Source organism: Alosa alosa, chromosome 11 (assembly GCF_017589495.1).
Source record: "Alosa alosa isolate M-15738 ecotype Scorff River chromosome 11, AALO_Geno_1.1, whole genome shotgun sequence".
Taxonomy (NCBI): domain Eukaryota; kingdom Metazoa; phylum Chordata; class Actinopteri; order Clupeiformes; family Clupeidae; genus Alosa; species Alosa alosa.
The window spans coordinates 31,488,442-31,514,996 of NC_063199.1; the positions used below are offsets into that span (position 1 = coordinate 31,488,442).

The window sequence follows — 26,555 nt, forward strand, 5'->3', positions numbered from 1 at the left end:
TTGCTAAGGAAATCTCATGCAAGTCTAGAGGTCAGACTTGCCTTTTGTGTTTTTTTTTTTGTGTAGACTGAGGAAATCAGTATGATATGGACTGAGGAAATATGATATAAACTAATGAAATTAATATGATAGTAACAAGGAAATTAGCCCAGCTTCCGAGGCTATTATCCTTCCAGCAGATACCTCCTCTTCAATTTGCAGGAATCCTTCAATCAGGCTGCACTGTGATTGCTCACCCTAAGGACACATCCTCAAAAGCCACCTTGTCACCTGTGTTGCTATGACGCCAATTGGAAATCATGGTTGGCATGATGTGTAATGCACAGTGGGAATAACAAGGAGAGAGGATGGCTTTAGGTACTGATTAAACGGGAGTCAGCACATCAGGAAGTCTGGACACAGGGTGTCCTTGAGCCGCTGTCTCCTTTAGCAGCCTCCTTCTCTGCATTTTCAATCGGGGGAGCAGTGTGCTTGGCAAGGTCACACTGTACTGTACACTGTGTGTGTGTGTGTGTGTGTGTGTGTGTGTGTGTGTGTGTGACCTATCCTGTGAGTCATTCAGTGCAACATCAGCCATTTAACTGTAGGCGAGGAGCCAGTGTGGGTGTCAGACATTGCACACGAGGTGCAACATTTAATGACGGCCCATTGATTGATGAGGGATCAAGGAGTGAGGGAGTAGGATTTTCCTGAACTCCACATGAGTGTTTTATGAATATGGAACTGTAGGTAATAAATGTAAGTAAAAGGTTTACAATAGTGTGTATGACATTGAGTACTTATGCGTGGCATCATTTTGATTGATGGATAATACTGTAAGGCAGCGTTTCTCAAACTGTGGGTCATGCCAGGTGGGGTGCGAACTGACGTGAAAAACAGGAGTTTTTTATTTATTTTTTTATCTGTAGCCTGGGCCCAGGTAGCACCCGATGCGCAATGGACGCACTGTGTTATTCATAGGGAAGCGCTCGTGTCAAGACCATAGACTGTATATATAGAACTGGACAGTGTGGTTGCATCAGAGACGGTTGATAAAGCGAGACGATTCATAAGAGGGTAAATTCTGGCACGTTGTGACGTGGGGTTCGAAGCAGTCACGCCCATTTAGGAGTCTAGCGGGAGGTCCAGTGTCTATGTATTCCTATGGGAGAAATGAACATTTTCACGGAATATGACCAATCCCTTAGCCCTACATTCAGCGATGTAAGTTTTGAACCCATTTTCTAGAAGCCACATGTCTCCCTAACATTCCGACATTGAAATTGTATTTTCCAACGAAACAAATAAAGACAAAAAATAGCTTTGTTGGTGATCTGTCACTGTCTCCTCAAAGCTCTGGTGCACAGCCACCTGTTCTCAGAGGCTCTAGACTCAGAGATGGTTGATAAACTAACCTAACATATTTTTTGCTAGAACTAGTAGACTACCACAAAGTTGCTGAACATATGTTATTTCAGGTTTGTTTGCAACAATATATAAGTTTAACCAAAGTTCTTAGCTGCTAGCTAGCTAGCGAACATTCCCATTTACTTTCCGTTTACTATGCTAACTTTAGCTAGCTAGCTAGCTAGCTCGGTTAACGGGGCAAAATGAAATTATTCATTCCGTGTCCGAAAGAGTGTTTCATTGGCATCACACATGTATATGTTATATGTATATGTTATTATTGCTTATTCAGAGAAAAGTTTATGTTTTGACACGCCTATTTAGGAGTCCGGAACTAGTGCCATTTCGTTCCATTGATGAATCGTCTTATGATTCTTCTTAGTTAACTAGAACTATAGAATATTTGGTTGCATTCAGCAGTGTTCTATGGAATTGAAGCCGCCGAGGCGACGCCATCTTGGAAAATTTGCAATCAATTTGAAGTGCGGCTGCGCGGCAAAGTTGAAGCATCGCGCAGTGAAGAGGAGTCGCGGTCAGGCACGCCCACTCAGTTGCCACTCAGCGAGTTAAACACGCCCCTTGTCAAGTGAAACCCGCCCCCTTCTCCTTTCCACAACGCAGGTCGACTCGGCGCCGAAGGCTAGCTGGCTGGATGAATTTTGCGGCTGTGAGTTAAACAGTACAAACAACAATCGGTTTGTTCTTGTCTGGTAAGTGTTGCGTATCAACTGATTTTTGTCTATTGTTGTTCTTAAATACGTCTAAGAGAGCTTATTATGTTGATTATAGACTGTGACAATTTAGTATGGTGAATACTAATGAGCTAACAACAGAAATACGGACAGCGAATTACATGCTAACGTTAGCAGCTACATTAACGTTACCGTCAACGGGAGGCTAAGTTAGTCGTTGAAGTGAAGATTAGCACACAGCTCCCGTAACAGTCGATGCATGATATACTTGGTTTTATTAGTTGTTGCTGTTTTCAAATATCTCAATCTTAATGTATGCCATCTCAACATGGAGTAACCATTGACTGTACATGGGGATTAATAACACTAGACAGTCAGTACAGTATATGATGTGATAAAGCAACGCAAGTTAACGCTAATGTAATGTGAAGCATGGACCTCATCAACCCGTCATGTTAATGTAACTACTAGCCAGTTTGCCAGCGTTGCATTTTTTCTAACGTTAACGACAGACACCTCTGTTAGAGCTACTTCTGTGATGGTAGGTCGGTAGCATAGACTGTAAAAAATAGGTCGGTAGTTGTAGACCGCATAAGTGAATGATCGATAAATGAAACGCCTGCATTAAACACTACTCCAAGAACCAGTCACTTCCCAGGGATATCGGTGAACATTTGAGAAAGACCTTAGTTTGTCATCTAACGTCCATGATCAGTCATACTGATAACGTTATTTTTCAAGCTGACGCAAGTTAATGACATTCCCAATCGCATATTTAAATGTGTAGTTAACATTAGGTAGGCTGTGAACATTGCACACATATATTTAATTAATTGGTATTACTAGTGGTGTTGAGTGCCTGATTAGATGCTTTGTAATGTTGTAAAATTGTCTGACTAACTTTATTGCAACTTTCCTTTTTGCAGGTAAGATGGCTGAATGTACTGGAGGTGGCGGCAAGGTGGTCTCCATGGTCTACATTAGTCTGCAAGCAAGGGAATGCCTACGTGAAGTGGTTTGGCTGGGGTGGTCTGAGGTGGCATGTCCTCCTCCTTTCTCCAAGTCCCCTGACATCCATCTCCCTGACATCACCCACCGTCACTGGATCAACCTGAAGCCCCTTATACATGGGACATGGCACAGCACCACTACGTTCTGAAAACACATGACTTTCAATAACTTGCGTGGCACCAAGAAAGATCTGCCGCTGCTCTGAACCTTCTGTTAATGTGACATCATTCATACTTGAGGCTGTACACATCCCTTTGTGTCTATTTTCTTTATTGATGTCACCCAAACTTCAACTTTCTGTATGCCCCTGAACTCACACAAATTGTAAATTGCAATGCGCCATTTAACCAGTGGTGTAGTCTAGTTAGTTAGTTGCAGTGGTGGGTATACTGTGAGCAACCCCAAATGTTATTGAATACGTATCCTTGCCTATTTTAAATGGGTATACTGAGATGATGCTTTTTAAATGGGTTTACTGTGTAGTCCTGTGTATCACGTAGACTATACCATATTAAGGTATTTAAGTATTTATACTTAAATACCATATTGGTATTTAAGTCAGAGGCCATTGCTTAGTATTTAACTAGTCTACACAAAGATGTAGACGTTACAAGAATATTAATATCAGAATAATTATTGGTTGATACTAAATCAATATTGAATGTTTTTTTTTTTTTTTTTTGTGGGATATATCATTCAGAATGTTGCAACATGACTGGTCTTCAATCAGCCAAAGAGGACACATCGTAACTCCTCTCCTAGTTACTCTCCATTGGCTCCCTACAGTAGCCAGAATTAAATTTAAATCTCTCACTTTGGCCTATAGGACACTGACTGGATCTGCTCCTTGTTATTTTAATTCAATGATCAAGATATACATCCCCAACCGCCCACTGCGGTCTTCTGATGAGCGTGTGTTGTGTCGACCAGTCTTAAACGCTAGGTCAAATTCAAGACTCTTTTCCTCAGTGGTTCCATGTTGGTGGAATGAGTTGCCCAGTGCTTTTCGTTCTTGTGATAGTTTTTGATCTTTTAAGCACTTCTTATACATTATGGTTTGTATGCAGTAGTACTGTTTTATTTTCATTATAGGCTGTTGATTAATTTGACATTTGTTTATTATTGATAAATGATCCTTAATGTAGTCTTACCATGTTATTATATTATTGATTGAATGGGCATTATTATTTATTATTGCTTTCCCCCCTCATTTTCATTGTTTATTTCATTAGGCTATTGATTGATCCCTGTTTTAAGTATTATATTGTTTTGTATTTGTTAAGGGTAACCATAACCATCATCATAATGTGGTATTTTCTTATGCACTTGAAACAAAGAATAAAAATATTTCTTTAAACGTAGTACCACTTTAAACACATCACACACTGAACAGCAAAGGAGCTTCCTGATTATGTGTAAAATGTTTACAGAGTATCCTGATGTAGTAGGTCCATGTTCTCATATTTTTACAGCTGACATGAAGGCTGCAATATTACATTTTTGATTTATAATGGAGCACTCTCTCTGGTAATGGCACTTTGCGAGGAGATGGGAGCTGACCAAAAGGCTGTACTGTTTCACAGCGAGGCGCGTGTTTGAGCTTCGAGTCGCCTCTTCTTGGAGGAAGAGCGCATGTTTGAATCTAGTGAAATGTTCATCTTCACTAATGAACATTTCTTGACAAAGCTGGCCTATCTTAGAGTGATATATTTGGAAAGCTCAATGAGTTAAATCTCAAGTTACAAGGCAAAGAAAAACACCTACCTCACCTAGCAGATAAGATTACTGCATTCACAAAAAAACTTGAGGTATGGGACAGGCGCCTCGATCGCGACAGTATTATGCCTTTGAGAATCTGAGTGAAATCGCAGAAACGTCTGATTCGGGAGCCACTCTTGTGATCCCATGTACTGAACAGTAGGCCTACATCACATCCCTGCAAAGTTTATTTCAAAAATATTTCCCAACCAGCAGTGCTCAGTACGACTGGATTATGGATCCATTTAATGCAGCATGTTGGTATTTCATTGAATATATTGTACAATGCTGTAAAATTTTGGTCTATGCTTCCTAATTGCTTTTCCTTGCTGGAAAAAAGTAATATGTGTGTTCAATTTACAATGGCACATTATGTATTCATTTATTATTATATCTGCAGCACCAGCTGATCTTAACTCTGCTGAAGAGGATATATTTAGAACTTGTCATTATTTCAATAAATTTGACAATTTTAAGCTTGACCTACCACTTTCTTAGAGCTATGAGGGACAGGTGGGGCTCGAAAATGCCCCCTTGATCAAAGTGGGGAATGAAAGATAAAGTTTGAGAACCACTGCTGTAAGGGTAAGATGGATGGAGACTAGGACAACGTTGCCCTGTGTGTGTGTGTGTGTGTGTGTGTGTGTGCATGTGCATGCATGTGTGAATGTGTGTACAGTATGTGTGTATTATGTGCAATCCCCATGGGTTTTCCTCAGTTTGAAGGTTGTGTTTGCTTGAGTGCTGATGCGTGGGTCACTGTGTTGATCAGGTGAAGCTGCTGGGGGTTTACTTTATCTCATCGCGGGAGTTCCTGGCCAACGCCTACGTGCTCACTGTGCTGCTCTTCTCCGCGCTGCTCCTGCAGAGGACCTTCCTCCAGGCCTCCTACTACGTGGCCATTGAGAATGGCATCAACCTGAGAGGGGCCATACAGGTACCAATGGGGAACATTTAGTTCAGCCAGACCACTCAAAAGATGGCGTCACTAAATACAGTTAGACAGGAACTGAAACATGGAAACAGTGTCCGAGTCCAGATGAGTATGTGCTTGAATTTGTCCTCATTTTATCCAACTCTAGAACAAAAGTTAGACATGCACTATATTATGATGCATATACCTATATACAGATGTATGTGTACCTAAAGTTTTTCTACAGCTGCATTTAAAAACGGACTATTTTTTGTTGTTCAATCTAGATGAAGGTCTACAACAAGATTATGCGTCTCTGCACATCAAACTTGTCGATGGGCGAGATGACCGTGGGCCAGATATGTAACCTGGTTGCCATCGACATCAATCAGCTCATGTGGTTCTTCTTCTTGTGTCCAAACCTGTGGGCCATGCCAGTTCAAGTAAGCCAGCCAATCAAATACTTCTCGTGAGGTTCATTTTCAGTTCTTATGGCCAGTATCATCCTGACCCATTGGCCTGGTGAACACCTGAGCAATTCTCATTGTTTGTTGGAAAAACAAGCAGCATTGATTAGCACACGCATAGATGTTACACAGCTTTGACCTTATTGGTCAACTTTGTTGTCCATCTATTTCTTTTCTGCTGTTTGCAGTTCAATATACTGCCACTGCTATGTGCTACGGTCAGTTCAATTCAATAGGATAGTATGCATGTCTTTCCATTTATGTCCCTATGATAAGTTGACCAGTTTATAGCTGATAGTAAAGATTGCTGTTCCCTTTAATCCAGACATTCTTAATGATTACCGGTACACACTCAACTCTAATCCTTTCTATTGGATCATTCCTCCTCTTCTGCTCTTTGCAGAAAAGAGGTTGTTATCTTTTGTACCAGATGTATACATTAACCTGTTGCTATGGTGCTATGTACTGTAAACAGAGCAGTGGGAATTATTCTTGGTATTGATTTATTCAACCCCCTTTGTTTATGTTTATATTTATGGTTCTTAGTAGACACGTGTGTCCTAAGTGACTTACAGTGACATAAATAAACATTAAATTAACATTAAAATTAACAGTTTAAAGTAGTCATATCCTAAATGATGATACAAACAAATTTAGTAATATATTTAACAGACTAATAACAATTATCATAAACATATACAAACTAGAACTTAAATTAATTAATTAGATGTGTATAAAATGAATTAGATGAAATACAAGGTAAACAGAATTAAATGAAATACAAGGTAAACAGATGAGTCGTTATATGCTTTTTGAACACCCCACAACTATCGCTAGAATAGCTAGAACAGTTGATAAATCATTCCACCAAAGAGATCACAGAAGAAAAGAGTCTGTTGATGGAAGGCCAACATAGCAGATGCTCATTAAAGGGGCTAATATTAATTGTGTAACCTTTTCAATCCTATCATAACTCACAGGCTGCATCCGTATAAAGGCTTTTCAGGTTTCCATTTCCTCTGTTTTATCTCTCTCATTTCATCTCATATCTGTTTTGCTGACTCACTGTACACACAGATCATTTTGATTAGATGGTTCCAGGGCAGGCACAGTTCTGTCTTTTTTCCGCTTGGCAGCAGGAGCAGTTTCCAGACATAAGCCATTCTAGGTTCAAATTGAAGTTAATCTGGACCAATGTAAAAATAACTGCTAATCTCAAATCTCACTGTAGATTAACAAAAAGCATTACTCCTCCTGAGATGAAAATGCTTTTCAAGGTTGAAATATCACCTTTGTAACTTGTTTTGCATTCAGGGAGTCATTGCTCTGTCTTGAATTAATAAGTGACCCCTTTTGTTTCTCCCAGCGTGTTGTCTCTTTGTTTCTCCCATTTTTCTCCTGCCATTTCCCTCCTCTCGTTTATTCCCACCTGTCACGTTCCCTCACCCTCTTACTGCATTGTAAAGCCCTACTTTAAATCCCCTCAGCCAGACTGAAATACAGCTATGGGGCTGTATGTAGATGTTGGGAGGATCTCTGTGGAGAACTCTACAAACTGTTTGTTATGATTAAGTGTGTTAGGTCAGCAGTTAATTGAGATCGACTGCTAAAGCCAGTGCTTTTCCCCACTGCCTCCATTAGCCAGTTCTGATGCAGGCTTGGCTAGGCCGAGGTGCTCAGGAGACGCTGGCTCTTTGCTAATGAGACAGTTGAGGTATCTCCTCCGGTGGAGACAGATCCGTCCGCATCAGTCTTGGATGCAGATCAGGCTTTGTGCTGGGAGAGCGGCTAAAGTTAGTCTAGAGAGCTTTTTCCGATTTTCCAAGGAGCCAACTTTTGGAGAGACTTGTTCGAAGTGTCTCATTCAGTGCCAGATACGTGGTCTGTATGCAGACTAGAGGGACTCAAATGGCAATGTAACTTGGTATGGCCGAGGTCCACTGACTTCAATTTTGGAAAGGAATCCAAGCTTTGCACTGAATTATTGATTATGTCAATCACAGACAATTCAGTAAAAAGTATTAAGCTCTATAGCTGAGGTATCCACACCCATTGCTTTAGTTTTATAAAAGTAGAAGCGTTACATAGTGCAGTACCAGGTGTTCCAGGCATGCATTGGCAATGTCATAGACTCCATTCTCCATGTTAATAATAATAATAATAATAATAATACGTTTTATTTATTACATAGCGCCTTTCAAAGCACCCAAGGTCGCTTTAAAGAGTAAACACAATAAAAAAAATAACAATAATAATTTACACATAAGACAAAAGATGCCAGATGGAGCGGTGTAGTCGCCAGTGTTCCCGTGATACCAAGACAAACAAACAAATTTACAAAAATTTGAGACACCTAACGGTAGACAAACAAGACAGACAACAAACAAACAATTAACAAATAATAAAATAAGAAAGAAAAAAGAAAGAAAGAAAGAAAAGTCTGCGTTAACTTAGTCAAACTCAGTCCAACGGCAATGATAGCACATGGCTGTCAGGCCAACCCGGAGGATTTAGCGTTTTACGTTAGGCCTTGTAGGCTGCAGTCTGGAGATCACTGGAAGCAGTCTGAAATCATGTCAGTGTAACATCTAAATGGATTAGGTTACAGTTAGGAAAAGGAAAGCTGTTAATTAGGGAAAAGAACTACATTGTGTTACTTTAAGCCCACCTATAAATGTCTGCATGTGTGACTATCCACAGGAACTCTAGGAAAGTCTAGGAAAATAATTCATGTAATAAGTTAGCAACATCTGTGCTCCATTATTGTGTGTTAGCATTAAACATTTAGTCGTCCAATTTTCACAGCAATGTAGATTTCAATTATGCTACAAAAGAACATTTAGCTGTCCCATGTTGCGTATCTGATGAACTATCTGCTTTCTAATTCATGCCCAACATCCCTGGGCATCTGCATGGAGTTTGTATGCCACCTGCTCTTCAGCTGGTAACTAAACATTTTGTCTCCACTTTTCCAGATTGTTGTGGGGGTGATTCTGTTGTACTACCTCTTGGGTATAAGTGCCTTGATTGGAGCCACCGTCATTGCACTCCTGGCCCCAGTGCAGTACTTTGTGGCAACCAAATTGTCTGAAGCACAAAAAAGTACTTTGGTAAGTTTCCTTGACGGTTTACAGACACAGCCACACACCTTAGTGTTGTTGTTGTTTTGAATTGTTGTTTATGTGGTGGCTCAATATGTGAAGCAAAGAAAAGCATCCGGTTGACAGTCTTTAGCAAGTAAGCAAGTTAACAGTTGTAGTTGTAAACAATGACAGTGGGGAAGATAGCTCTGAAATCAGGTGTCTGAATGCTGGAGGCGTGGCAGCTGTGAGCTACTTTCCCACTTTTCATAGGAATGGATGGCAATACTGTACTGCTGTAGCTGCCTCATTGCCTGTTCCCTTTGGATGCTGTCCCGCAGGAGTACTCAAATGACCGTCTGAAGAAGACCAATGAGCTGCTGAGGGGCATCAAGCTCCTGAAGCTCTACGCCTGGGAGCACATCTTCTGTGGCAGCATGGAGGAGACACGCAAGAAGGAGCTTAAGAGCCTGCAGACCTTCGCCCTCTACACCTCCATCTCCAGTGAGACCTCTGACACACTCACCCACACATCACATATATCAGAGAGAGAGAGAGAGAGAGAAAGAAACTCAAGAGACTCACACACACAACACTACCACTACCATTACCAGCTAGAAGCCAGACCAACAGATGCCCAGTATTTGCCTGGAAAGCTAAGTTGCCAACCATCAGAGGAGACTTACTGTAAATGCCAAGATTCTGACCTCATCAAGGTCATAGGATCCCGTGGCACTGATCACAAAGACTAAGAGGTTCCCCGGTGTTCCAATTTGTCCCTTAATCATTCCCCCTAGTGTTGATTGATTCCCTCACTCTCCTCCTCCAGCTGGTGTGTGGTGAGCATTCTGGGGCAAAATGGCTGTCGTGCCATCCATGTGGTTGCTTCACATTGTGGTGATGGTTGTAGTGATGTTACCCCCTCTAACTGTAAAGAGCTTATGGTACCTAGAAAAGCTCTATAGATATAAATGTAATGTGTTGTTGTTGTAATGTTGTTGTCTGCCAGGATTGTCTTTAAGATCAACATGCTCTTTTGGCTGGGGGTCTTTTGTTAGGTTTTATTCAGTTTACCTATTGGCTATTTAATTAAGTTGATTTTAAGGAAGGTAATTGAATTCAGAATTGGTAGATTTAGACTGTCGATTGAAGCAGTTAGTTGGAATAATGCCCGGGGCTTTTTTCTGCTAAAACTGTGTATCTCAGTGATTCAGGCAGAGCTATAGCCACAGGGCCTGATGCTTTCAATTCAACTGACCTTTCTTCCATTTCAGTTTTCATGAATACAGCCATCCCAATCGCAGCTGTTCTTACCGTGAGTATATTTTCGATTTAAGACGTGTTAGAGCAACTCAACTGACTTCTTGTCAGTTCCTTCCTGACATTTACCTTTGTAATCAAGCAGCACACGATGTGTCTCGTCTGCTGAAGGGCATTTAAAGAAGACAGCTGTGTGTGTCTGAGGTCATTTTGAGAGGAAACTGGCAGGCAACCAAATGTGTCAGGGCTGGACAGTCTGCCTCTGCTCACATTTCACAGAGCACCTCAGAGTTTAATTACCTCCACTAAGCCCTTCAGCAAGACTTGCCCTGCCATACCGATGGATGGCAATGAGACTTTTTGTGATTGCTGTGCAATGTCAGATTCACTTAAAGCAAAACTATGTGGATTTTAGCCAGACATTGGAGCTACAGTAGCTACCGAAAAGACACAAAGAAACCCTTTCAAACACCATCCAAAGCCTAATTGGCACTGCTAGAAGCCTGCTAATGCTAATTAGTGTGTGTTGGCAATATAGTCAGTAGTCAGCAAAGTCGTGCTGTGAAAGGTTTTCTTCAATTTTTGTGATGTGTTCCGATCTGGAACACAGAACTGCATAGTACATATCCTGGATGAGCTGTGGGAAAAACACTGTGTTTCTGTCCTTCTTGTGACCGTACAGTATATCATCAGAATGAATTGGAAGATGATACCACAACTAGATGCGTGATAAAATCATACCTCAAAAAATGTCAAATTGTTACATAGTGTTGCTTTAATCTGTATTTGATCTACACAATCTGATGATGGGTACCTGAATACTTCAGTGTCATTACCTCTGCTAAGCCCTTCAGCAGTACTTTCCCACTTTTCATAGGAATGGATGGCAATACTGTACTGCTGTAGCCTGGCTAACGTCAGACCTCGTCTCATCGAGATGGGGTCTGGGAACTAGACATTCATTTTCTCGTATTTGAAACGTGGTTTACGAATGCCCAGAGCCGTTGATTGGGCGCTACGAATGTCTATCAAATGCATCTGTACGTGGCTCATAACGGCTTCTGTGTGTAGTCATCGTCTTGCTGCCCTCCCTCCGTTCTGTGATTGTTTTCACCTCAACGAAGGAACCAAAGTCCATAGAATCCAGGCTGCCTAGCAGCGTGAATAAAATCGCTGCATGGGAAAAGCATGGGAAAACCCAAGCTAGTACTGCTGGGTGGCAATGGGCCTATTTGTGGTTAGCCCTGTTCTTTTGTAATATCACTTTTTGAGGCACTGTGTTAAATGCAGTGCAAGTCCAGTAGAAGAGGGCCATGTGGCTGCGAAATCGAAGCCTACAGAACTCTTCATAGCTCCTTTAGTGTATCTTTGAAGCCCTGTTGATGAGTCTTTTTCTTCTGCCTGTGAAGACGTTCGTGGTCTACGTTCACATCTCGGAGGATGCAAATCTGTCTCCTGCTGTAGCGTTTGCCTCCCTGTCCCTCTTCCACATGCTGGTCTCGCCTCTCTTCCTTCTGTCCAGCGTAGTGCGCTCCACTGTCAAAGGCCTGGTCAGGTGAGTTCTGTCTGTGTAGAACTAACATCTGTGTTAAACATACAGGAACTGATTATCCTAATTATTGATATCTTAATTATGTAGGTGAAGCTATTCCATTGTAGGCCTTATGAAGAAAACTTGTTTCTCATATAACTCGATATATATTGTATTATCAATCAATCCATCAATTAATCTATCAATTAATTAGTTAATCAATCAAACAATTATATAGCCATGCTTCATATGTTTGATTGAGTAAAATGCAATTAGTGTGATAGTAAATAATGTAGTTATAAAAGCTTTTGACATGAGGCCCTTTGGAGTAGCTTATTATTGTGGCTGAATTCTTACCCTTACTGTGGCCCTTTTCTCAGTCTTTGGTTTGGCACTTGATTTTTTGCTTGCTGCTCTGTTTTGTTTTTGAGACGTTAATGGGTGTTTGCGCTCTGTAAGTGCTTTCTAATTTACTGTCTGACAAGGGTGGTTAATTATCTGTAGCAGAGTAAAAGCTTTTATAATTGGCAAAGATGCCGAGGTCCTGCTTATTGGGTTAACAACTTTAATGCTGTGGCAGAGCAATATGGAGTACCGAAGACAGAGGCAGACACAAATAGTTTTATTGTGGATATTGTTTGAGCATGATAAGCCTGTTAAGGTCGCATTTAAATGAGTTTAGTGTTAAGTCAAATAATGAAAGTACCCTAAGCCTGTTGCAGTGTCATAAAAAAAAAAGTAAATTATGTGGAAAGTATTTTAGAAGTCATTATAAAGTGGCTATATCTGACATTAAGGGCAGACTAATGGAGTATAAAAGGGTCCCTCTTACGACAGTAAAGAGAGGCAGATGAGCCAAACGGGCTTGTAACAGGTGTGAATAAGAGACTGAGAGCGTCTCTTTGATCCCACAGAGTACAAAGTGGGTGAATCGGTCACTGCCAGGGTCCACTGCAAAAGGGGACATATTTTGGTCTCCATGTCTAGAACTCAGCCCTCACATTTTCAGTGGCATGTCTTCATAGTTTTTGTGGTATATGTACAGTGAGTAAACTTATTTACTGATTCGGTACTATCGTGATTGATGACTGGCAACCATAGGGCAAATGAAGCCATCCTTGTGAAGGGCAAGAATATGGTAGAAATAACAGGAATACACCATGTGTTGCGTGTCTCGTATATACACCCAGACTATCTCTCACTCAGCTATGAAAAAGCCACGCAAAAAGGTGCCACTGCTGTCTGGAGGAGCTGTAGGCCCACGGTGTGTGTGTGAGACAGAGACAGCTCAAAGCTTTCATCAATTCTAGGAACAGGACAGCAAGCCTCTGAGAATGTTCCGGAAAAGACAAAGCTGGTGTAAATCATAGATGCTTTACTTTCACTTCATTGCAAAGGCCACTATAGATTTGTGGTGATTCCATTTCATTTTGAGAAGTGGAAAGCTTGCCTTTGCTCTATATTATATGATTGGTATTCTGCACATTTTGTTTGTGATATATTTTAGTTAGTGAATCTAGGCTAGTCTCATGGGGAACCATGTAGGTAATCAGGCAAGGTTGTTTATGAGGGTATTTAGGGACCTGGGAATGGGGTACGCAGCTGTAGTTTATTATGACACAGTGCAAAAACATCTTGTCTATCCAAGTGTTATTATGACGCCCTTGGTCAAGCGGGCGGTCATATAGGTTTAGTCAGATTTTTTTTTTTTTTTTTTTTTTTTTTTTTTTCGATGCCCAAATTTCCGTCAATGATTCCGGGACACTGAAAGACCGGGGTACACGAAACTTGGTGGACATGTAACCCACATGGATAGCATGAAACCATCGTTTTTCGTTTTGATCTGTAGCCCCCCAGCTGAATTGGACCCCGAAAGGAGGTAGGGCAGACACAGTTTTCTGTGAATATCTCGAAAACCGTAGGGTTTAGGAGGACCATTTTTTTTTTTGTATGTTGATCTCAAGGGGCCATGTCAACCCATTCCATAACCACTCATTTCATGTATAGCGCCACCTAGTTAAACACAAAAAAAAGTAAAAATGAGGTGGTGTAATTGAAGGTATCTGTGACCTAACATAGTCAAAACTGCACAAAATTGGAAGTGTAGGATCATTATGACACCCTATGTATGCACGCCAAGTTTTGTGGAATTCCGTTCATGGGGGCCACACAATAAATTAATTTATGTTACTATACACCAACTGGCCTGTAGGTGGCGGGAGACAGTTTTCTGTGAATATTTCGAGAACCGTAGGGCCTAGGAGGTCCACCTTTTTTTTTTTGTATGTTGGTCTTAAGGGGCATGTCAACCCATCCCATTACCACTTATTTCATGTATAGCGCCACCTAGTTTAAAAATTAAAAAGCAAAAAATTAGGTGTTTTCATCTCAATATCTCTGGCTGACAAGGTCAAACTGCACGAAATTAAAAGAGTAGGATCATTATGACACCCTCTGAATGCATGCCAAGTTTTGTGTACTTTCGTTCATGGGGGGCCTTACAATAAAATAATTTATGTGTACATTTAGTGGCGTACACCAACAAGGATTCCGGGACACTGAAAGACCGGGTACACAAAACTTGGTGAGCATGTACCCCACATGGATAGCATGGAACCATCATTTTCGTTTTCATCTGCAGCCCCCTGGACTGGACTGGACCCCAAAGGGAGGGTAGGGCGAGACACAGTTCTCTGTGAATCTTTTATGGTATGTTGGTCTCAAGGGCCCACATCAACCTGGCTCATAATCACTCATTTGTGATTTGCCCCGGTAAAAAAAAAATGAAAATCAGTAGGATTAAAAGAAAGCCAAAATAAATATTCATCATCATCATCATGGCTGCATTTTCAGTATTGGCGAGAAGTAGTCGTTTGTCCACTAGATGGCGATCGTTGCAGTGAGACATAATTTTGTTGGAAGTTAAAAGTGGGTTGGAAAAACAATGGACGCTTCATACAAGGACTGTAATTTACCGCAGTGAACATCTAATAAGGATAGGACGATGTTCACATGAAGTGTAATTCCCATTTCTTCTTGAAGCGAAATAAATCTGTGGATGTTTATCGGACATGCTTGGTTTTAACTGCAGGCACGTTAATCTTGTAATATCAATAAGGACCTAGGTAATGTTACCGTTAGCGTTGGTTGAGTGATGGAGGCATTTGATTTATTGCATTTGTAGAAAACTATAAATGCGGTTATACCAAGCAAATGTATAGCAGCACTGTTTGTATCTTTTCGACTGTCATTTATTGCACGCGTGCTACAAAATCATTCTGTGCAATGGAAGATTTACCAACGTTACACGGTCTGATACAGTTTTGCCTATACATCGCGTGAGACTGAGGCGCCTGTTTATTTTTGTTTTAAGTGCGTGCAGGGTGTGAGAGGGGAATCGATGTGCTTTGATTACAGCTTGGTAGTTGTAGTCTGTGAAATTAAAAAGCATGTGTGTGTGAAGTATCCAAACAATGACACCTTCATTTCATTATGGCTGCTTTAGCAAAACACCTTAAGCTACTGTGTAGTGGGTCCCATTTAGAAGTGGCTACTTCATTTCGCTTTCCTTGACTCATGGAGCTGCGTGAATGTTATTACAACTTTAAGCCCGCGATATGACAGTTTAAGTCCCGCTTGATACTGTAAGGCGTAAGCCATTGGTTTCCAAAGGAGATTTTATTTGTGTCGCCAGCATAGCCTATTGACAATTTATGTTGTCAATAGGCCTACCCTTATAATCCTACCTGTAGCTTAGGGAAGCTAACAACTTTCTATTAGGATCTAGTTTGTTAGTTACCGTTTTGTCATAACTCCCTGAGGCATTTTGCATTTAGAATAGCCAGAGCGTGTATATCTCAATCGAAAATTAAACAATATCGGGTGCCTATGGACTAGGCTGGGTGAACCCAGCCTGATCTGCCCGCTATTTATTTTTTTTTGATTTCTTAAAAGATTGAGCTTGGTCTGATGAAAGCCAGACTAGCCATGGACCTCAGTTAAACAATGCAAGGGAACATGAATCAGCCTATATTTGCACTAACAATAACGGACAAAAGCTCTTCAACTTTGGCCCGTTAAAATGTGTATGAACAGTCTAGCGACGCATTTCATCAAGGCCCATTTGGACATGTCAGTTATTTGCACCACTGGTTAGATGTAAAACAGCACTTCGTTTCAGACTAGGCTACTGTTACTTAATTTGTGCATTAACAATAGCGTTTCAGACTACTGTTACTTAATTTGTGCATTGACAATAAAAGTATTACATGAACTAAAGATGACTAAAATCTTATGTAGAAGAAGAAACATTCACAAAAAAATCCATCCATCCAAAAAATGACCTTTGTTTTTGATAGCTGTTGAAAACGGCATGGAACTGACAGAGATGTTTTTGTTTATAAATACATAAAAAATAAATAAATAAATAACATTATGCTGATACCTTTTGCTTTTCCCAAATACAATGTAGCCTACAGGTGTAAGTGACCTTTCATCAATCCAGTTGCAATGGATGAACTGTGATGAACTGCCCTACTTGTGATTGTTTAGAGATTTTAAAGGTTTTATAACAATTCTACATCTTCTTTGGCTATTCTACAATCTATTCACCTTTTCAGCACCAGTAGGGTACTTTCTGTGCAGCCGCATATCACACACTCAGGCATGCCAAACAAGCATACACAAAAGTTTCAAGAGTGGGGATGGAGTAAAATATGGAGACAAATTGAAGTGTGATTTATTTTCGCGGAACGGATGTACAGGACTGAGCGGCGGTCATATTTTGTACCGTTATGCGGTACATCTAGTTAATCTTATATTAATCTAGTAGGTATTGTTAGTATAAAGATACTTACCTGACGATTTCTCATAAAAAAACATATGACTTCATTTAATAAGAGTTTGACTTATTTTAAGACATATTATCATGAAAACAAGCAAATCTGGCTGCCAGTGTGTTAAGCAAATTTGTTTGTCTGGATAAAGACGTCTTAGAATAAGTCAAACTCTTATTAAAGTCAAAGCGATCTTACGAGATAACGCTAGGTGCCAAAAATTGAAATCTCAAGAATCACTGCTGACTTAAAACAATTATAAGATTATAACACTTGGTTAGATATCAGTTTTTGCAGAGTACTGGCAAACACATACACACACACATGCAAACATGTGCAATGTCAAACACACACACACACACACATTGAAATTGCACGCACACCCACACACACACACACACACACACACATGTACACACACACACACACACACACACACACACACACACACACACACACTGCAAGCAGTATATGTATGCTACTCACAGAGGACCCTTGGGATGACAGCTGTTATACCATACTATGAAGTATACTGCATTGCAGCAAGATTACTGCATAATCTCAATGTTAATATGACTTGTGAGAATTAAGATATTCAATTAAGTTCCAGATGGTGGTCATATCCTGTACAGCACATGTATTTCAGTGAGTAGATCAGTATAGTAGATAGGCAGTAAAAAGTGAATCATAACCAGTGAGTACAAAAAAGTACTGTTTAGAGCAAATGTATGAAATCAGCTAAATGAAAGACAATATTTGCCCTTGTGTGTGTTATTGTACATACTCTGTTGGGATGGTAGCTGATGTGTTTCCCCTGTGTGGCTGTGTGTTACTGTACGTACTCTGTTGGGATGGTAGCTGATGTGTTTCCCCTGTGTGGCTGTGTGTTACTGTACGTACTCTGTTGGGATGGTAGCTGATGTGTTTCCCCTGTGTGGCTGTGTGTTACTGTACGTACTCTGTTGGGATGGTAGCTGATGTGTTTCCCCTGTGTGGCTGTGTGCTGTGGTTCAGTGTGCAGAAACTTAGTGAGTTCTTCTCATGTGACGAGATCGGAGAGGAACAGGAGCCCAGGACCACTCTCCCCCCGGCCTCCTCCAAAAACAGCAAGTACCAGGCCCTGGTGAGTGTGTACCATATGTCAACAGACAAGTCAGCTCTGTTCATCATTATTCTGTATAATCCATTAACAGAATTGACGATAATAGTTGACATTTCCCATCATTTTGTGTCTTGACTCCACATGCTAATCTCAAACTAGCTACCACATGGCATGTATAAAAATCTGAATTTCATGGATTTTATGGTAATCATATTGTATTGATCATATAAAATTGAGTGAGAGATTCACTCCGATATCAAAATAACAGATTGGTAATAATATAGGGGGAGTCATTTAGTTAATATTTTATAGATTAATTGGGTCTAATATCATAATATAAGTATTGTTATTGGTGAAAGGTTGTCACAATTAGTATTATTGTTCAAAATTGATTCAATAAAGATTTATATTTTTGAAAAATAACAAAATGTTTATCTCGGAGACGCAACTGCTACCACGAATTCTAGAATGTGTGTGTGTGAGAGAGAGAGAGAGCTGTGTGTGTGTGTGTTTTAATGGGAGATAAAATGCTGAAGAAATCTGTTTAGAGCTCTCTCTCTCTCTCTCTCTCTCTGGTATGTGGTCAGCCTCTAAAGGTGGTGAACCGTAAGCACCCTGGCCGGGAGGACTGGAATAACTTTGGGCTCCACCGAGACCTTGAGGAGGAGAGCCTCTCCCTGGACGATGAGGACACCTGCATCAAGGTGACACACACACACACACACACACACACACACACACACACACACACACAAAACTGCCTTTGGTATTCTTTTCCTATCTGTTGTTTGTGTGTGCAGTGGAAATGTGTGTACTCAGTTGAATGTACTCTGCCCTGAGTGCATGTTTTGTTTAGTTTCTCCTCCTGTTTCAACAGATCAGCAATGGATACTTCACCTGGGTAGATGGTCCCCCCACATTGTCAAATGTTAATATAAAGATTCCATTCGGTAGGTCTCCACTGATTTGTTGCTGACGTATTTGTGTGTGTATATACTATAAGTTGCACACTCTGTATCACTCTGTATTACTTATACCTATAATGTGTATTCTACTGTGTGTGTGTGTGTATGTGTGTGTGTGTGTGTGTGTGTGTGTGTGTGTGTGTGGTGTGTGTGGTGTGCTTGTGCGTGTGCTTCTGCGTGTGCATGTGTGGTGTGTGTGTGTGTGTGTGTGTGTGTGTGTGTGTGTGTGTGTGCGTGTGTGTTTGCCCTCAGGTCAGCTAACCATGATTGTGGGGCAGGTGGGATGTGGGAAGTCCTCCCTGCTGCTGGCTGCTCTAGGAGAGATGCAGAAGACCTCTGGTAGTGTAGTCTGGAACAGGTGAGATGTCTGTCATTCTTACAGGAGTTACTGCCAAACATTCACTTCCTTTAGCTCTAGATCATTCTAGTACTCCACTGCTGTGCTGTCAAGATCAACACTGTGCAGACTCTACATGTGTCTGTTCCCTGAAGGCCTTTAGAGCATAGAGCAAAGTCAGCCTCTCTACACACTAATGCCCATAATGTGACAACACAGTGACCACACAGAGTCTTCAATCACAGAGGAAGGATGGAGAGGAGAATGATGGAAGGATGGAGAGGGGAAGGATGGAAGGATGGAGAGGGGAATGATGGAAGGATAGAGAGGGGAATGATGGAAGGATGGAGAGGAGAAGGATGGAAGGATAGAGAGGGGAATGATGGAAGGATGGAGAGGGGAAGGATGGAAGGATAGAGAGGAGAAGGATGGAAGGATGGAGAGGGAAGGATAGAGAGGAGAAGGATGGAAGGATGGAGAGGAGAAGGATGGAAAGATGGAGAGGAGAAGGATGGAAGGATGGAGAGGGGAAGGATGGCTGGATGGAAGGGTCAGATTTCCCATTAGATCTTCTCCTTGTGTCACTCTCTCTGCACTCTGATCCCGTGCCAACAGTCAGCTGGCACACCCTGCAAATTGTGCCCGCTCCTCCCTCCCTGCAAATTGTGCCCGCTCCTCCCTCCCTGCAAATTGTGCCCGCTCCTCCCTTCGAGAGAGCCTTATCTTTACCATTTTTCATGGCAATGTTGTTTTGCAAAGGCATACAAGGCAGCGGTGGGAAACTGGGCTGGACTAAACTGGACTCGGCTCATTTCACATTTTCCCAATCAGTCACCGAGTGGTTAGGACATTTGCAAACATCGGTCTTAATGGCTTTTGGATGTCCCCAGAGTCCTAAGGTGCCATGCGACTGGGGCACGTCCACGCCAGATGCACTGGACATATCAACGCTCGCCTGAGTCGGTCTGAAACACAACATTAGCTAACTCAGACCCATCTCCTGTTGGGATGTCCTGTAGCTTGTTGAAATTCAGATGGATAGAATGAATGAATGAATGAATGAATGAATGAATGAACAAACAAACAAACAAACAAATAAATAAATAAATAAGGCTTTCAGCTTGGAGCCTCACTGATCATCTGAGTGAGTAGTTTATCATGCTGAGACTATTCTTGGGATCGAACCGGAAGAGGCGTCTGTGCCATTCTCTCGAGCAACTGGTCTGGATTCATTTCGATCTTTCAGCCAAGGGATCACAGCTGCAGCCAGTGTTACATTAATACACAGGATTAGATGTTAAAATCCCTTGTGCCAAAATCCAAGGTAAAAACACATTCAGAAGCCCCTGCTCAAGTTTAACTTTAAAAAGCACACTACCCACAAATCCGCCAACAAATGGTCACAAACACAATACAAATGGCTCATCCAACAGCAGTATATAGTATGCGGCATGTCATTGGGGTTATCAAGTGGGCACCCTCATTCACCGATGTTTCGTTAAGTTAGGCCCACGACACCTCATGAAGGCTTAACAGTGAAACCAGCGTCCTGGAGACACTCCCCTCCATGCTGCCACCATATTACCACATTGAAATATCCAATAGCCAAAATACTCTTAACCAGCCCAGGCATGGTCAAGGTTGGCTAGGTTGGTCCGTCCCGTTGATGTGGACTGAACCATAGCCATAAAAACCCTGGCCAACCAACCATCAACCTAGGCACAGCCCATCACCAACACAAAACAAATTAGCCAGTTAGCTAAGGACCCATGCTGCCACCATATTACCACAACAAACATCCAAATACCCTTAACCAACCTAGGCATGGTCTAAGTTGGCTAGGTTGGTCCGTCCCATTGATGCGGACTGAACCATAAACCATAAAAAACCTTAGCCAAGTACCATCAACCTAGGCACAGTCCATCACAAACACAAAACAAATGAGCCAGTTAGCTTACCTTAGCTTGCGCCCCAGGAAGGGTAACTTCTCCTTACCCACAACCATTCGCTTGCACGTTCTGCTGCTAAAGACATGTTACTAACCACCTGCCTTAGACTTCGACCACAAATGCCCAATTCAGACAGCAAGCCAATAGCAGATCTGGCAACAAACCCACGTGTACCGATTTCAATAGGCCTTAATCGTGCACTCCAATCTCACTTAGCTGCCTCCTCTGCTATTTCAGTGTATTTAGCTCTCTTCAGCTCATTGGCCACTTCCACTCTGTCTTCCCAAGGAACAGTGAGTTCAATGAAGTAAACTATATTCTCTGAATCCGACCATAGAATTACGTCGGGTCGTAGCTTAGTACTCACTATATGTGGAGGTACCGCCATCTGCTGGCCAAGATCAACCTTCATTTCCCAGCCCGCCCCATTTTTCAACTGGCCGGTTTTACACCTGGCCTTCGCGGAACAAGGTTTATCTCCCTGACGTACAAAGTTAATTTACCTTACCCCTTTACTAGCTGCTAATGAATTGACTTCTCTCCTTTTATCCTCTATTGCCGCTGCCACACATTTCAATACCTGGTTATGACGCCACGTATACCTCCCCTGGGTGAGACTTACCTTGCACCCTGATAGGATATGGTGAAGACTGCCCACACACGAGCAAAGTATGCATTTATCATCCTCACCAAACCATTGACTTAAATTCTTGGGAGATGGGAGCACATCATATGTAGCACCTAACATAAATCTGATCTTACCAGCTTCCATGCCCCATAGATCTTTCCATTTAATCCGTCTTTTTTCCACCCCTTCCCAGTTCACCCACTGCCCTTGTTTTGCCTGCGACACTGCCTTAGTACATCTTACAGCCTCCTCCTGTCTATGCATTTCCTCCACTACCATTTTTTCCTCTTTTCTCCTGCAGAAGCCTTACTCCACAAGGGTTTACTTCATGCCCACCCCTAGACCCCCCCCCGTGCTGCACATGGCCCATTATATCCCTATGCTTCAATGCTGATTGAGCTTGCTTAACTGCCTGCTCTGGGTTCCACTTCCTCCCTGCATTAACTGTGGGTGCAACTTTCCTCACCACTGGGTCCTTGGACTGAGTAAGAGTCATTTCCAATCTAGCCTTAGCACACTTAAATTCCTCTGTCAGACTAGATATTGGCAACTCTAAAATACCCTTCCCATACAAGGCTACACTGCTTAAGCAGCGTGGGACTCCGAGCCATTTTCTGACAAAGGAGTTGATCATTTTTTCCAACCTCTCTACCTTTGACAGAGGAACTTCATAAACTGTCAATGGCCACATTAGCCGAGGCAACAAACCAAACTGCAAACACCACAGCTTGAGCTTACCTGGCAGCCCTGACTTGTCAATTTTTGCAATACCTTGCCTAGTGACCTGTCTCAAGTCTTCAACCTGTGATTTATCACTAAGGCTTGCATCATACCACTTTCCCAGACTCTTCACTGGTTTCTCCAGAACTGTGGGAATAACCTCCCAGTGGAAACTGTGGGAATCCCTTCCAGATTTGGATCAAGCTTTTCTCTAAAAATGGACGTAGACAGAGTGTTTGAAAAGAGATGACTGACAGGGCTAAATCATTTTGATGTGACTGGCGGAGGATTGCATGGGATCCCAGAGGATGACTGATGATTATTTTTCTGCTATCAGATCTCATCATTTCAATAGCTTCCCTGCATTGCTCCATGGCATTTTAAGTATACTTAAGCATAGCATACCAGGGGATCTATGGAGTGGCGGTGGACTTAGCACCTCCTCAACACAATGAGTGCCGTGTCCTCTGTATGCCTCTCGAGGCGCCATCTCTGAAAAGTCAAGGAGAGCTAAATGTGTTGCCTGCCAAAGGGGTGTAAATATCATGTTTCTGTGCCTCTGGGCTTGATTGTGGCAGCTGCTTTGTGAGGTGCCAGTGTGTATGTGTGAGTGTGTATGTGTATGTGTGTATGTGTGCGTGCCAGTGTGTGTGTGTGTGTGCATATGCTTTTGTTCTGTTAGCATTTTAAATGCAAATGTGATAAGACCAGTGACTCTTTACACAAGTCTTTAGAGGCTGATTACATCACGTAATGAGCCCATTTCAAACTACAGAAAGTATACAATTTTACTGTGTATAAAAAGGTACAGTGTCCATTTTACTATGTATAAAAAGGTACAGTGTCCATTTTACTATGTATAAAAAGGTACAGTGTCCATTTTACTATGTATAAAAAGGTACAGTGTCCATTTTACTGTGTATAAAAAGGTACAGTGTCCATTTTACTATGTATAAAAAGGTACAGTGTCCATTTTACTGTGTATAAAAAGGTACAGTGTCCATTTTACTATGTATAAAAAGGTACAGTGTCCATTTTACTGTGTATAAAAAGGTACAGGGTCCATTTCCGTGCTCTACTGTATGTTACCTCTGAATGAGCTGTGCTTGCTGCCACCCTGTCTGTTGATAGTGGGTTTCACAAAAGCCTTGTCTTGTTTTCTGAGCGTATCTCACAGCTATTCATAACTGGAATGACTCCACAATCATGTGGACGTTAGCAGAGTTAAAGATAATGGGCTTTCATGTCCCTTGAAAGTAATCAATGCATTGCTTGCATCAGAGAAGAAAAGTATGAATTGGTATTAAATGGACAGATTATGCTTTCAGATGTTATTGACTTGTTTTACTTATTAATTGATCTTATGTTTTCCTTATTTTTGCAGTCTTCCCAACCTGGACTCAGAAGGTGATGAGAGGTATTTTATGATTCCTGTATCTATTTTATCTGCATACCACATACATTGCACATTGTATGAATGCCTATCAGCACGATGACTTTAAAATAATCAAAGTTAAATTGGGTAACAAACCAATTTCCCTTTACCATTGTACATACCTCAGGAGAATAAGAGCAGAATTCAAAGCATGAAATGCATTTCTTCAAAACAGGAAGGGACTTTACAGGTCTCCCATTGGCTGAGTCCCTTTGCCCACTTCAACCACCACTGTCATTAGCTGTTATTTCAGGCATGTTGTGGATGTTGTTCTCCGATAAAAGCCTTCACCTTTGATGTTTTCCGCTGCCTTTCCTACAGTAATAACCTCTGCTAGATCAACCTCTCCTGACCACGTCTAGGAGGTAGCACCTGCTCACCAGTCTGCAAAAAAACATTTATTCACACAATGACTCATCAAATCCCTGTAGCGCTGTAATAGGATTTGGTTATGAGCTCACATCTCATCATGGGATAAGCCGTCCGTCTTTCTGACGTAATAGTATTTTTGAATATTTAGTGTCGCCTCTGTCATTGTGGCTCTTAAACACTTGCTAGACTCACTGGGGAACTGCTTTATTCAACATTTGATTGACAGCACAGTGAGAAATACCCCCTGTAATAGTTATAATTATAATTTGTTTTAGCTAATTACAGTGAAATTAGCATGTATAGGGTGTGTTGCTGGCTTAAACAACTTATGTTACATATTGGACGTGACTCAGTTGGGAAGTGTCTACTGTGTGTGGGGAGTCTGATTCTCGGCAAGGAAACCTCTGGTTGGTTTTGGATTTTATGGTCCTGTCAGTCGGTGTCAGTCTGGTGTGTCAAGAATGTGGTTGTAACAAGTCACGTCTAAGCTGCCTTTGTGTCTGGAGGATACAAAGCAGGATGGTTGCTATGGAAGTGTTTTCAGTTAGATCCTCACCCCCCACAACTCACACAGCAGCCCTCCGTTCTGCTCTGCAGCACAGGGGTAAGGACACACCAAGGACACTCGATTACTGCAGGATGTGGTGTGCACTGTGCTGAGCTCAGTTTGAATTCAGTGCAGCATAGATCATGCTGATTTCAGCATATGCTTAGAGGACGTCTTATGAAGTCTACGTAGTATTGTGTGAGGTTTAGTCCCTATTAAGTTGCAGTAATCAAGGTTTGACTTCAGTCTCTGCTATTTGTGGCCAAATGGATTCATATTGTTTGACTCCCACCACTGCTGTTCATTTGGCGTACTTGAGATAAGGTCATATTGAAGGTCATCATGTTTAAGAGAGCATAGCTCATAGATGACCTGGATGTATTGGTGGATTTACACTGATTGCCCCCCATGAGTACACCACTACAGTGCAACAAAGCCATGGCTACTATTGCCCTGCCTCTGGGCACTAACTACTCACCTCCAACAAGCACACTTAATTTGCCAGACACATGGGGCTGGGGGGTTAACTGAGATTAATGTTGACTATTAGAACATTCCTTTTTGGTTGTGAACAATAGTCTGTGTGTGTGTGTGTGTGTGTGTGTGTGTGTGTGTGTGTGTGTGTGTGTGTGTCTGTGTATGTGTGTGTGTGTGTCTGTGTGTGTGTGTGTGTGTGTGTCTGTGTGTGTGTGTGTGTGTGTGTGTCTGTGTGTGTGTGTGTGTCTGTGTGTGTGTGTGTGTGTGTCTGTGTGTGTGTGTGTGTGTGTGTGTGTGTGTGTGTGTGTGTGTGTGTGTGTGTGTGTGTGTGTGTGTGTGTGTGTGTGTGTGTGTGTGTGTGTGTGTGTAGCCCCACTTGTAAGGACACTGCCGGAGAGGGCGATATCAGGTATGCTATTAAAACAATATACAAATATATTTATTTTGGAAATTAGTGTAAGAATACATACAACTTGATGTAAAATTGTACAAACAAGGCTTTGAACCGGTTCACGGGACGAAAACGAAAACCAGAAACTTTTGATGTTTTGCTAGGAACAGAAACGAAACCAGAAACTTTAGTTTTTTTATGTTCCAGAACAGAATCATCTATCTAAAATAATGGTAACCGGTTAATACTGTTATTTATTTCGTTCTTTGACAAGATTTCTGTGCAATATGACTTGGTGAGGTTCACTTGCGGTCGTTTTCTCATCTGGAGAAATGTAATAGAGAAGCTTGCCGCCAGCTGTACAGGCAGAATCTTTTTGTCATTTCCCTCTGGGCCCTGACAAGGTTTTGGGCATTTGTTTATAAGTTTAATATTCACAATGGCAGCTACTGTATATACACATCATTGTGGTGTTGTATTTCCTGATGACATAAGAGGGACAAAAATGCACTGATTGGGCCCTGACCAGGTTTGGCCAATTGATGTTCACAATGGCAGCTACTGTATGTAGCCTACCATATTTCAGTTATTTGCAAAGATTTAGCTATGTGAGTTGCATAGGCTCTTGGATGGATGTAAGAACTACAGTGATGCTTCTGTAATGTTTTGTGGTTTTGTATTGTTTGATGACATAAGAGA

General features: G+C 41.6%; 1 protein-coding gene across 1 annotated transcript in view; it reads left to right on the forward strand.

Moving 5' to 3' along the window:
- Positions 1 to 26,555, forward strand: part of abcc8 (ATP-binding cassette, sub-family C (CFTR/MRP), member 8) — a 77,241-nt gene that overhangs the window by 18,284 nt on the left and 32,402 nt on the right. The window contains 12 exon segments of the mRNA XM_048256156.1: positions 5,620 to 5,784; positions 6,048 to 6,203; positions 9,203 to 9,337; positions 9,649 to 9,811; positions 10,582 to 10,622; positions 11,977 to 12,122; positions 17,948 to 18,056; positions 18,623 to 18,739; positions 18,913 to 18,985; positions 19,253 to 19,358; positions 24,019 to 24,051; positions 25,836 to 25,874. Coding sequence (XP_048112113.1) covers positions 5,620 to 5,784; positions 6,048 to 6,203; positions 9,203 to 9,337; positions 9,649 to 9,811; positions 10,582 to 10,622; positions 11,977 to 12,122; positions 17,948 to 18,056; positions 18,623 to 18,739; positions 18,913 to 18,985; positions 19,253 to 19,358; positions 24,019 to 24,051; positions 25,836 to 25,874 — 1,283 coding nt within the window.